A 14,384-nucleotide genomic window follows, 5' to 3' on the forward strand; every position below is an offset into this window, starting at 1 on the left:
CGAGCGGAGCGTTCCAAGTGGCCATTTTGCTCAGTGGAGGAGGTTTTCTTTGAGGTCTGTCATCCTGCTGTGTACAAGGCTGTGAGGTCTTTCTACAGGAATTGTGGAATTCGTTTTTTTCTTCAATAAATGCTGGTTATTACCTTTTAAAATGTGAGTGGTCTGGCTTAAAGCTGATTATAATTGAGAGTCATAACAGTATCACACTATTCGTTTTTTTTCTTCCTGGAATCCGGTGGAGTTGGCGAGGGGAGTAATTGGAGGAATATCCATATCTTTGAGGTGGCAATAGTTGGAGGTTACAAAGGGGGTCCAGGAGCCCTAATTAATCCTGAAAGGCGTTATACTCACCAAATATCTGGTGAGTGCGGTTTATGTTGGTTTTACACTGGTGGATGGTGGAAGGATCACTATTGGCACTGAAGATTTTTAATGAAAATAAGTTTTTTGTGTGGGGCACTGGACTTCTTTTTGTATATGTCACTGGACTTTTTGTTTTTGTATGTGTCACTGGACTTTTGTTTTTATATATTTTTTTTTTTTGTGACACTTAAATTGCAATATTCTTTATTAATATTATTTAATGAATAAGTTATTTATCATTGTTCACATATATTGATTGGTGTGAGGTAGTTTGTGTTTTGCGCTGTTTTTTAAGTTGATAATTTTGTAGTCCCCACAAATACACCCACCCAAATGGGTATGGTGATTAGACAAATAGGAATAACATGTAATCACAGGATACCGCTCAGAACTATTGAAACAAAAAAGGGAAGAGAGAAAAAAAAATTAATAGACAGCACACCATTAACCACAAGATAAAAAGTATATACAGGGTTGGACAAAATTATGGAAACACCAGGTTAAAAAACAAAATCGTTACCTAATATGGTGTTGGATCACTTTTTGTCATCCAAGATGGCCTGAATTCTCCTGGGAATTGACAAATATAAGTCTTGGATGGTAATAATGGAATCTGACACCACTCTTCAGAGATGCCAGGGGTGGAAAATGAGCCCGAACCTTTCTTCAAATATTTCAGTAGTGGCGCTATGATATTGAGGTCCGTCAACTACAGCGCCCAGGGAAGGTGGCATGCTTGTCAAACCAGGATTTGACAACACCAGCTGTGTGAATCTGAGCATTGTAGTCTCGGGGAACAATGTTTGCACCATGGTATGCACATTGTCAGGCCAAATTTGTATACAGTCGCTGGCAATGACTCTCTCTTTAAGATGATGATGGGGCTGCAGAATACCAAGAAATGGCTGCCCAAACCATGATTGCACCGCCACCATGCTTTACCATTCGCACAAGACAGTCCTTGTTGTAATACCCCTGTTTTTAACGCATACTGTTAGACAGGTTAATTCGGTTGTTGGCAAGCTGGCTGGCAAGTTGATTTTGAACCTTCTTTTTTCTTTTTTTTTTATTGACAGTCCTTGTCGTAAGCTTGGAATGGTGTTTGCCACATGTAAAAACATCCAGTGCTTGGGAACAGTGTGAAGTTCGATTCCATCAGACCATATTACGGTCTTCCATTGATCAATAGTTAACAATTTATGTGTGTTGCAACACTCTCTCCTCTTCTGAGCATTAATATTGGTCACTAGTGTTTTGGCAATTGCCCATGAATGTTTTGCTTATGGTGTTCCATTCGCGCAGTTTTTCTGGACACGGACTTTGGAAGACTGAGATTGAGCTCTGCAGTCACTTTTGCAGCAGTTGTTTTCTTATTCCAGTTCACAGTCCTGTGCAATGTCCTTTTGTCTATTTCAGTCAGTTAACCATGTCAACCACGCCTATGCTTATCAGACTACCTTTTCCTGGAAACTGTATACGCCGCTATAACCTTTGATACTGTACCTTGCGACACGGCAAATAAATTGACAACTTCAGTCACAGAGGCACCAGCTCAGCGGCACCAACAATTTGCCTTCCTTGAAGCTCAGTAAGCTCTAACATGACTCCGTATTACTAGTAGCGCATGCAATTAATGACGAAAGTGAGGCTTCCCACCTTTTAGCTAGGTGTCTCATCACACAGAGGAAGAAAAAGAATGTTGCATCACATTCTCTTTCATGGCCTCATTTTCACACCTGCAAATAATGTAGTGTTTCCATATTTTTGTCCAACCCCTGTATATCCGTGGCAAGTAATCACAAAGGGTCCTGTAACAATATATATAAGGAGCATTCTTCTCACTGACCACCAATTTAAGGAGGACCTTCTTCCCATTGGTGGACATTCTTCTGAACTGACCACCAACATAATAAGCATTCTTCCCACTGACCACCAATGTAAGGAAGTCATTTTCCCCACTCACCACCAATATAAGGGACATTCTTTCTACTGAACACCAATGTAGGGAGGACATTATTCCCACTGATCACCAATGTAAAAAGCATTCTTTCCACTGACCACCAATGTAAGGGACATTCTTACAAATGATCACCTGTATAATGAGTATTTTTCCCTTTGACTACAAATGTAAGAAGCATTCTTCCCACTGACCACCAATGTAAGATGCATTCTTTCTACTGACCCCCCCCCCCAACATAATGGGGCCCCTGTCCCAATGATCGCCAATTTAAAGTGGTCCTTCAACCACTGACCATCAATCTGAGGGGCCACTTTTCCACAGACAACCAATGTGAGGGAATACTATAATTCCACTGTCTGCATTTCTTTTTTGATAATTATTATCTGTTTCCATTGAGTATTTTTACTGAAAATAATTTTGTTATATAGGGCAGCTCTGGGTGTTAAATAGTTTAAGTATATCATGCAATGTTCAATGAGCTTTAGATATAGTAAGCAGGGGTTTCCTGATTTCCGATAGTTATTTTAAGGGTTCCCTGCGGTTGAAAAAGGCTGCTCCAAGCATACACACAATGAGGAATTGGTCAGGGGCTGATTTTTTCTGTGCTACTTTAGAGCAGTAAAAGGAAGAATTTATGAATAAAGTTCCCTAATTACAATAAATCTTTCCAATAATCTGTCTTATGTCTTCTTTTAAGCATTGCCTTTGTGTGCCACAGAGTTGATGAATGTCTCCCTGTGTATTGGGAAATCATTTTAAAATTCCGGCATTTATTTGTTCTTTCTTCTTAATGATGATTCATCTTCATCTTTTTTTCATAGCTATGTCTGCATCGCCATGGAAGCCTTGGATCAGCTCCTGATGGCGTGTCATTGTCAGAGCATCAACCTGTTCGTGGAGAGTTTTCTCAAGATGGTGGCCAAACTCTTAGAATCGGAAAAGCCAAACCTCCAGATTCTAGGAACAAACTCAGTAAGCAGCCCATTATGAAACAATTTTTCCATCTTTTGGAGTTTGCTGGCCTTAGATGTAGTCAAGAGGTGGAGGCAATCTAGTGTCACTGATGTTATGTGCACGACACATTTCTCTAATCAGATGTTCAAATTATTTGTACAAGTATGTTAGCATTAATCTTTGGGTTGGTTTTGCCTCTGAAGCTACAGCTTTGCCAAATAGCAAATGTTCATCTTTTTTTTATGTTGAGCCATAACCGAGAGCACTTATGAAATTCACCTCAGAACTATTACCGAGCTTAGAAGTGCTAAGGTGCACTTTTGAAACACTTGCAGATACAGTATGCTTGACAGTGTAGCTGATTTAGTACACAAAATGTGTTTAAAACATAAATTTGTGAGTTATCTCCATCACACACCCAGCTGGTACTGGACCTTGGGTGTAGGGTGATGTAGCAACCAATGGACGGCACCATGTACAATAGATGTAACATGTTGTCAGCATGCCTTTTCTCTCATAATTTCATATCCTTTGTTCATACACATGTTTCAGAAAAAAGGGGTTTCTTCTTTTGTTGCATTGGCGCAGTAAATGCCTGTTTCTGGCAACTTGACCATGCAGCTAATTTTTGTTCAGGTATCGTTGTATTGTGCTCCTTGAAACCCCAATCCCACTGTCTTTTTTCAGAACAGCCTGTATTTCTCCTAAGGTTACCTGTAGGTTTTTCTTTGTATCCGAACAATTCTTCTGGCAGTTGTGGCTGAAATTCTTCTTGGTCTACCTAGCCTTGGCTTGGTATCAAGAGATCCCCGAATTTTCCACTTCTTATTAAGTGATTGAACAGTACTGACATATTCAAGTCCTTGAATATCTCTTTATTTATTTTCCATATTTATAAAGTTCCATTACCTTGTTACGCAGGTCTTGCCAGTTCTTTTCTGCCCCCCATGGCTCAGCATCTGGCCATCCATGTGAGAGCTAACAAACTCATTGACTATTTATACACAGACACTATTTGCAATTTAAAAAGCCACAGATGTGAGAAATGACCCTTTAATTGCCATTTTTACCTGTGTGTGTATGTCACCTTGTGTGTCTGTACCAAGGCCAAACATTTCAGGGGATGGAAAGATTTGATCGGGTATTTGGGTGATTTCTGTTATCATTATGATTTATAAAGGAGCCAAACAATGATGTGATAATAAATGGCTTCATATGATCACTAAATAAAAGAAAATTTTTTGGCATGATCAGTCATATTTTCAATATCAATGCCAAAATTACACAATTTCTGCCAGGGTGTGCAAACATTTGAGCACAACTGTATGGTTTTTGTTTTGTTTTTTTTGAATTTTTGGCCTTTTTTGTCTATATAATAGAAAGTATAAAACCCAGTGGTGATCAAATACTACCAAAATAAAGCTTTATTTGTGTGAAAAAATGTAAAACATTTCATTTGTGTACAGTATTGCATGACTGAGCATTTGACGGTTAAAATAGCACAGTGCTGAATAGCAAAAAAATGTTCTGGTCATGAAGGGGTAAAACCTTCCAGAGGCTGAGTGGTTATGGTGGAACTTTCCCCATAACAACTTGATAAAAATTAATTTTCTTTAGCAAGGAACATATATTCCACATTACTAATCATTTTCCCAAAATCAGTGCATGCTGTAAATTGCCTTCAGCATTGCACCTGTTTCTTCTTGCTGGAGGCGGCCATTTTGCTGAAGCCCAGTTTTATTATTCCCACTGACATTAATGATGGGGCACTATACCTCCAACTGACACCAATGACGGGGCACTATTCCTCCCACTGATACCAATGATGGGGCACTAATCCTCCCACTGATACCAATGATGGGACACTATTCCTCCCACTGATACCAATGATGGGGCACTATTCCCTCCACTGATACCAATGATGGGGGCACTATGCCTCCAACTGACACCAATGACGGGGCACTATTCCTCCCACTGATACCAATGATGAGGCACTATTCCTCCCACTGATACCAATGATGAGGCACTATTCCTCCCACTAATACCAATGATGGGGCACTATTCCTCCCACTGATACCAATGATGGGCACTATTCCTCCCACTGATACCAATGATGGGGCACTATTCCTCCCACTGATACCAATGATGGGGCACTATTCCTCCCACTGACACCAAAGATGGGGCACTACTCTGTTTTAAAGGAAATATTGCATTATCTGTTGAAACGCCCACCAGCAGCCTTAGTCCTCATGCACACTTGATGTTTTTACAATTGCTCTTTGGCTTTTCATGTTTTTGCTTGGGGTAATATTTTGTACCTCCAATGCCCCTGCAGGACTTGAGTTATAAGCCTAGTACACACAATCAGAAAATCAGATGAAAAATACCACTTTCGGAGTGATCGTCAGTACACAGCTTTCTTGTTCAAACATTTTATTGTGTTTTCAAGTCAACAGCAAACATAGAACATACAGAATGCATACAGGAATGGGAGAACCAATATGACAGAAGGTTTCATCATAGTTTAAACATTGTGGAACCACAATTAAATGAAGAAAGATGTTGCGTTGTAAAAAGCAGTGAATCATCGTTATGATCGGTCACAAGAGCGTAGCTCCCTTGAACAAATTGGGGTACCAGGAAAGAAGAGACGGCAGCTAGCGGAAAAGCGAGAATAGGGATGAAGGAGAGGAAAGGAACGGGGGAGAAGACTGGAAGGAAGCAGAGCAGGGAGGAGAAGTGGTAGGGCAGGGGGCCCGGAGGAAGGCATGGGGAGGGGGGTGTGACTACCAAATAGAAGGGGGGGGGAGGATCACGGGACCAAACCAGGCTTTCTGGGATCTTGGCAGAAGGTCGTCAGGGAAGGAGCAATGATTCGTCAAAATTAGGAGGAAGATATCGTTCCAACCAGGGAGCCCATATAGACGTGAATTTAGAGACTGTAATGATCGCTTCCACTTTAGCATGGATCATTGCTTGTGTCACCTTGTTTGTAGCTGCTAGGACGCAAAGGGAAGGAGACTTCCAAGATTTCACAAAAATTGGTTAGACCAGGTAGAGTCATCTGTGTTTGGTTTCGGGATCATGGTTATTGTGGCTGTCAAGGTTTCAGCTTTAAAAGGACCAGCCGGCTAGGATAGCAGTAAAGGCGTTTGCTAGCAATGGGGAAAGTAGGTGGGCAAATTTCTTATAGTAGGCGGCGTAGAATTCATCTGGACCCTGACACTTGCGTGACTTCAGGGCTTTAATAGCATTTAATGTTTCCATTTGTAAAATTGGTTTCTTAAAGAGTTTCCTGGTGAGAGAAGTCCTTCTGCTCGTGACTGATCAAAGGGTTCTGTTTCGGAGTACAACTGGGCTAGGTGTTTTTGGACGATTTGTAGTACCCGAACAGGGTTGCTGGTATAACTACCTTGAGTTGTCTTTAAACAGATTGGCTTGGGGACACGGTCTAGTCTGCGAAGTGAGTGGGCCAGGAAAGTATCAGGCTTGTTCGCTTTAGTATAGTATTTATGTCGAGATCTGCGGAGAGACAGTTCTGCTTGGTCTGTTAAGAAGAGGTCGAGCTCCAATCTTGCCTGTTCTAAGGTTTTTTGGTTGCCAGAAGATGGACAGGACTGGAATGCCAGATGGGAGTGGTTATAGGCTGCCTCAAGGCATTGGCGCAGCTGACGCAAACCCCTCTAAGGACTGGTTTATGTGCCTCCCATAAGAGTAGAGGAGAGACCTCAGGGGAGGAGTTTATGGACAGATATTCTTTGAGTGCAATCTCTAAGTCTAAGCAATGAGATGGGTGGGATAGTAAGTTGTCGTTGAGAATCCAAGATGCATCAGTGGTAGAAGGGGCCAAGGACAAAATTGATGTGATAACCCCGCTATGGTCGGACCATGGTATAGGGAGAATTTTAGAAGCAAGGAGTCGAGAGGAGGAGCCGATGGTGGTCAGGATATGATCGATACAAGAGAATGTTTTGTGTGGGTGAGAGTAATAAGTATATTGTGCCTAACCGGGTTAAGTTCTCTCCAGGAGTCTACCAAGGAGTGGCAATGCAGGAGTTGCTGAACAGAGTGTTTCGAAACAGGCGGAAGGGATGGTTGAGGGGATTTGTCTAGGAAGGGATAAAGGGTGTGGTTGGAGTCTCCACATATAAACGGTACCGCGCTTATGTGAATCTGTAAGAATCAATAAGTGTGAGAGGAACGGGAGAGTGCCCTGATTGAAGGCATAATAAGCAACATTAGTGACTCAGAGTCAAGGAGATGTCCCGACAAGATGATGTACCGACCCTCTGGGTCCTTGGTCTCAGCATGGAGGGTAAAGGGGACTGTGCGATGGAAAGCGATAAGAACGCCCCTGCGTTTGGTATTGGCAGAGGCTGTGTAGACTTGAGGGTGATGTGGGTCAAAGAATTTGGAAGTGGAGGTAGGAGTAAAGTGCATTTCCTGTAAACAGATGATGTGTGCTTTTTTTAGAGGGAAAAGATCGAAAAGGCCTTAGTATGTTTTTGGGGGACATTAAGACCCTGCACATTCAGGGTAAGGATGTTTAAGGGTCCCATGGTGGGATGTCGTAATCAGCGAAAAAAAGATAGTTCCTGGACATGGCGTGCCTGGTGTGATCTCTTGGAGGGATAAGGAAATAAAGAGATGAGGAAAGAAAAGGGTAGTCACACGAAGAAGCGGAAAGAGTACAGGGAGCAGGGAACAGTGACTGGTAGGAAAGAGAAAGGACAACGAAGGCTTGTAGTCTGATCTCCAAGATTAATGCATAGTAATATGTCTGGGGGACCAGAAATAGCCCGAACAGTACAACTGTCTGGTACTGAATGGGCTAGTGGTAGGAGCTCAGTGACAGACATTGGGGAGAAGACAGCCAAATCATTAAAACAAGTTGTCGTGTATATGTTAAGAGGACAAGTACCGTAAGCTCCCAGTATGCCTAAGAAGTCTGAGGCTCCGATATCATAACTGGATAAAGTGGCTGCTTAGTCGAGGCAAAAGCCGCAATACCAAAATTGTGGTGATTAAATCTATGCCCAAGACTTCCCGGGAGCATAACAGAGCTTTAGTAAACATTGCTAACACGATAACAAACCAGAAAATACATCTCAATTACATAAACAGATTAGTAAAGGAGATGGCAGTTGGGGTTAAACAACATCAGTCCACTGTTAGGGTGAGGGGACCAGGTTAAACCCGGTCTAGAGCTGATAACTGCCTGACTAGCGGCTCTGTGGAGTGCATAGAGTCCAAGGCAGTTGCTCGGGATGAATAGGACAACTGGGGGAGCGGAGGTGGACAGCTGCTGGATATTGTCATCCAAAGGAGTCAGAGGCGGGGTAAATGGATTCTGAACCAGGAAAGGCTGAAAGCACTTCAGGGGAATTCAACAGGTAGAGTAGAGTTTGACTGATATATAATGAGGGAAAGACCGAAAAGGTAATTCCTACTAGGAGGCATGGCCCAGGAGAGGGCATGGAAGAATCCCAGCTAGCTATTGTATATCTCAGTTCATGGAGTCCTGGGGAGTCGGGGTTGAAGAGGAATATCGCCCTCATTTGTAGGAACTAAGTGGACCCATTGTAGATTGGGAGGATCGGCTTTTCTGTGGGGAGCATGACACAGAGCGACAGCGTGATCCGCGTCAGGAGGCTGCCGGGGGTTGAAGTTGCAGATGCTGCAGAGTAGCAAGGAGATCTGGAGACCTACAGGTGTAGTCGCGGGAATGATAGGAGAATCGGACAGCGAAAGGAAAGCTCCATCTGTAGGCAATACGTTGTTGCTGGAGAACCTGTAGATGGGGTTTCATGGCTCGGTGTTTGGCAATCGTTGCAGGACACAGGTCTTGGAATAGCTGGTACTTCTGGCTCTGAAAGGTTAAGAGCCCAGAGTTGCAATAGCTGTTCTTTGGTGTGAAAATAATGGAACTTGGCGATGATATCACAAGGCCGGCTGTGCAGGCGGCGAGGGGCCAGCGCACGATGGACTCTGTCTAATTCAAGACGTTCAATTGGAATTGCGGGAGCTAGCTCTTGGAAAAGAGCTGTAACTGTGGACAAAACATCCGTTATGGTTTCAGGAAGGCTGCGAATACGGAGGTTGGAGCGTCGGGACCTATTTTCGAAATCTTCTAATCGGAACTGCAGGGTTAGATTTTCATCACGTAAGATTTCAAGCTCTTCAGAATGAGAATGTACAGTGGCGTCTAGGTCGTCAACCCGCTGTTCCAAGTTGGAGGGGCGTTGCCCCAGTTCTTTAGACAGTTGTGATGTGATCTGAGGTCTGTTTCAGGGCCTTATGTAGCATTTTCTCAAACTGATTTAAGCAGGTCAGGATGGGTCATGTCTGGGGTGGGAGCCTGTGGTGAGGTCCCCAGGTCAGTGTCAGACTCACCATCAGAAGTGCAGCAGGACTGTGGATGTGCAGCCTGCTGTGATGTGTGTGGCTGTGCTGCAGATGCCACCGCCATCTCGGAGAAGGCCTGTGCTAGAGCCTGTTTAATAGGTTTCGCCTGGGGCTGGTGTTTGGTGGCCCCGCGGATCATCTCAGTAAGCCCCGGGATGCTTGTGGAGGCTGCCTGAGAAGGTGTGTTGCTGTGGCGGGCCCGGGAGCAGCGCTCGAGCGGCTACCTCTCCCCTTATGTTGCGGACCCTCAGTCAGACGTGTGCAATCTGGCGGTCCCGCGCATGTGCACCCAGTACACAGCTTTCAAGAGCTGGTCACGACAGATAATGCTAAATTATCTGAAGGGACAAGCACGAACATTTTCTCATAAAATGACAGAACAAATTATTTTTGTTTAATCAGTACAGTATTCATCCATACAAAATGGAGTGACCAAGACCGTGCATGCCCGTAAATGAAGGAATGCATTACAATACAATACATCATCGTGGGAAGTTGTATTCTGTCTTATGAGAATTTTCATACCTTTAGTAACCTATTCTTTTTCAATTTGAGACTAGCATACAAAAAAATAGGGCTGATCATTCGTCCAATATTCTCATCGTGTGTACCAGGCTTTAGGCTTCAGTTGCAATATGAATGCTCTGTAATCACAGGCCCAGACATCAGAGCGAGATTTGATTGCACAAACACTTTGGTTTGATGGAAAGATAAACTCGTACAGTATTCTAAGTTGGAATTACATGAGTCACCAGCACTGAAAATCCTTCATGCTGAAGAAAAAGTTCAGTGCTGAACAATGAGCACAACAAAAAAACAGCGTTTAAACTGTGTGATCAAATCCAATGCAGCCAGCTGGATATTCTGTGCTTGTATTGTCCTCCGGGTACAAATAACAGAGGGGAACACAAACAGCCAAATCATCTCAGCAATCGGTTTATGAGTTCTTATATTGGTTAGTTGAAAGCTGAACTCCAGGCAGAGACAAAAGACAAATTTATACAGCTCTGTATTCATTAGAGGTTCATTCATTCGGATGTACCAATCTGTCTACATCTTCATCCAATCATCGGACTCGCATGGATGTGCACTCCAGGATGTGTGGGATGGTCCATGCAGGTCCTTGCAACTGACTGCCTGTCTTTGATATCAACAGGCTGCCTACATGCTCTTCAACTGTGCACCCTGAGCAACAGAAGATGGCCCTTCTCACAGGCATACAGATCCGTACAACTGTGTGAATGAAGCCTAATAAATCTTTTTTTTTTTCATGCAAGCACTGCAAGTACCTAAGGTTGACTTTGTATCAGCCTCTTGCAATCCCTGGTACAGCAGAGCTCAGAGAGAGAAGTGGCACAAGGTGCCAGTCAGTTGTATTGCAGTGTTCATGTGCTAAAAAGTAGCATGCTGATAGGAGGAGAGAACAGAGAGACGAGTTCATCAGAATGCTGCTGTTCCTTTCACTGTCCAGTCATAGGCTAGGGGAGGGACAGGGTGCATTAATCACACTACAGTTTGGAAAGCATGCAGAGCTTTCTAATATGCTCTAACTTGCTTGGCGACACTCCATGTATATCTGACTAAGCCACATAGCTGAAGAGGGGGGAGGTATCCCATCTCTGAATATTTAGCAGTCTCTACAATCTGATCTCCCCATTATTTCAGACTGTCCTACAGAAGAGCCATGGGTCAACTTCCAGAGGGTTGCTTCTCTTTTGCACGGAGCTCAAAATCCATTTAAATTGGATGGTGCTTTATGAATGGGGTGCGGCGTGCAATAGTCCTTTTTCATTAGTACTTTTCTGCACAACACTCCCTCTTTTGGTTCTTGTATTTGCATCTGAACTAATTGAGTAAATGTGCTATTTGAAGCAGTAATTTTACAACACTGACATGTCATATACAGCAATAATATTTTTCAGAAAAGTTCTTCTTTTTGTCATTAAAAAGCCGTCCTTAAGCTCAGCTCAGTGACTTTGCCTAGGTTGAGATGATGTCTTCAGTCTGCTGCAGGTAGGAGAAAGCATTTCCTCAGTCTTCTTTTCCCTAGTGATCAGATTTCATCACTCTAAAGCTGGTGATGGGTGGATCAAAATTTGGCTGGTTCAGTAGGGAGTGGTCGAATTCTGATCCATCTGTGGCCATTCCTGTTCAAGTCGAACTAATGATTAACTCCTCACAAAGGGGACTGATGGAAAATATTTTTCAGCCAATCGCCTACAGCACTGATCAGTGTGTTCTGGCAGTAGAGAAGTCCCGCTATCAGAATACAAATGCACAGCAAGGAAGATTCCCCCATCCACCTTGAATGTGTGGATGGGGGAATCCGTAAATTTTTTTGTGTTTTTTGTTTTTGATCAGCCGCTAACTATTGTGGCATACCTGCTGGCTCATTCCCGAGCCACACTGCCTGCGTCCGTAGACACAGATGGAGCGGCTTTCCCCCCCTTCCTCTTCATCACAGAATTTGACCAACAATGGCTCCTGTTGCCTTCGAAAAGCCTGTGAAGGCAGAGAAGGTCGCTACGGTGCTATATCAATTGAGGGCTCAGGTAAGTATTGGGGAGGTGCAATACTAATACTTAAACATGTTTTTAATTTATTGCAGGGAGTGCATTAAAGTGGTTCTAAAGGAAAAAAAAACATCCTACTAACTATTCCCCCTCCCTTCTCTAAACACTTACCTGAGCCTATGAGGGATCCAGCGCCGTGGATGCAGTCTTCTCTCCCCTCTCTTCCTCTTCGCACAGGGACCTGGACTGCAGCACCAGCTATTAGCTCCCTCTGTTGTCAATCAAATGCATTGAGGAGGGACTGGGGAGCAGGGCTGAGCCGTGCTGTGTGTGTCTATGGAGGGTGACTCCAAAGACACAGCTCAGGAGCGAGCACACACATCTGCCGCCATAGCAAGCGGCTTGCTATGGGGGCACACAGACAAGAGGAGGAACCAGGATCAGCGGCGGGGGACCTCAGAAGAGGAGGTTCGGGGCTGCTCTGTTCAATTACATGTTTCTTATTTTAATTTAAAAAATCCAACCTTTGCAATCACTTTAAGGTAACAAAATGTTTAGGTTTAGAACCACTTTAAGCTGCATCTCAGACCAGTAAGTAGAGGATGACCCTTGATGATGCTTGAACAAAGATGACTCTGTCCTTCTGGAGAGAAAAGCAGATGAAGGCAATGTCCAGGAGAATACTATGATCTGTACAAGAAGTAATGAACACCTGGAAGTGTCACTTTAACAAATGACGTACCAATCAATAAAACTGAGGATCTACACTGGTGGAACAGAATTATTAAGGGGGACAGCGCTAAAGAGGAAGTGAGTATTACAGCCAGAGGTGTTTTTGTTTTTCAATTTTTAAAACTGCTGCAGGGAAAAAGATGAGCCCAGAGTTAGGGAAATAAGTGAGAGCTTCAATATCCCCCCAATTCCTTTTATCACCCTGGCTAACACATTGAGCACAGGTAGGAGGGTTGCCATGATTCTCAAACTCTGACCCTTATTTGTTCCTGATTTAAGGCTTGTGTACGTTTTTGCGCTTCATGCAACAGACAACACGTGACAACAAGTGGAACCACACTAGGGTGTGAATGGGTCCATTGAGAATAATGAGATTCTTCATCTTGAGCCCTGTTGCACTTTGGGACAAAATGCTCTGGTAGCAGGGGTGGACTGACAACTCATGGGGCCCCCGGGCAATAGGGGATCATGGGGCCCCTGTGTCCTTGCCCACACTCAAACCACAACCAAAAAAGCCAACGAAAGGTACCAGGGGCATCTCATGGGGCCCCCTACTGACCCCGGGCCCTCGGGCAGTGCCCGAGTTCTCAAATGGTCAGTCCGCCCCTGTCTGGTAGTATGAATGAGGCCTTTGGACTACTACTGTATGTTGAAGAGGAGGAATGGTCACACAAACACATCCTAATTTTTGAAAAATTCTTCAACGTGTGCTTTGGGACATGGGTTGTTTGCTAGAAAATGTGCTGGATTTTTGATGTGACCAGTCATAATGCAGACTGCACTTTTTAAAACTGCTTATATTTTGTCTTCCCCCTTCCCTCTCACCAACATGCTAATGAACTTTTTAAATACCTTTCTGTTTTCATTGCATTCCTTATTTTAGACCCAGTGATGTCATCATTGAGTCACTGTTCTTCTTTATGCAATGCAGGCAGATCAGGACTGGTGGGAGGGGCCAGTAGGAGGATGTACAAAGCTTCCTGAAAACAGCAAAACTCCTGCCTTATTATTTATTATTTACTTCAGATACTTATATAGCGCCGTCAATTTACACAGCGCTTTACATATATATTGTACACTCACATCAGTCCCTAACCCTCAAGGGGTGTACAATCTGAGGTCCCTAACTCACATTCATATACTAGGGCCACTTTAGACAGGAGCCAATTAACCTACCAGCCTTTGCCTTAGTATTCCTCTCAAGAGCCCTCATTCCTGATGCAAGCAATGTGCCAGCTCTTGGGAAGTGTTACACAAGAATCTAAACGCCTTGATGGGTAAATGTTTGGAGGAGTTGGCATTCCTCGGAAAGCTGTATTTGCATAGGCAACACCCATATGCAATCAGTGGGCGGGGTTATGCAATTATGAAAATGCCTTCAGGGAAGAATGATAGTCTGGAGAAGTGGCCATTCCTATGCTGGCTTAATTTGCATGCAGACTGCCCTAGGTAACACC

The 14,384-nt window shown here is 43.7% G+C and overlaps 1 protein-coding gene across 2 annotated transcripts in view; it reads left to right on the forward strand.

Annotated features, from left to right (window-relative positions):
* LOC149453054 (protein EFR3 homolog B) overlaps window positions 1-14,384 on the forward strand; it is a 374,094-nt gene that overhangs the window by 265,869 nt on the left and 93,841 nt on the right. For both annotated transcript variants that reach the window (XM_089688739.1, XM_089688740.1), the window contains exon 4: window positions 3,145-3,295. In XM_089688739.1, coding sequence (XP_089544865.1) covers window positions 3,145-3,295 — 151 coding nt within the window. The remainder of the gene's footprint in view (window positions 1-3,144; window positions 3,296-14,384) is intronic.

Source organism: Staurois parvus, unplaced genomic scaffold (genome assembly GCF_062004578.1).
Source record: "Staurois parvus isolate SC_StPar_1 unplaced genomic scaffold, SC_StPar_1.0 ptg000453l, whole genome shotgun sequence".
Lineage (NCBI taxonomy): Eukaryota > Metazoa > Chordata > Amphibia > Anura > Ranidae > Staurois > Staurois parvus.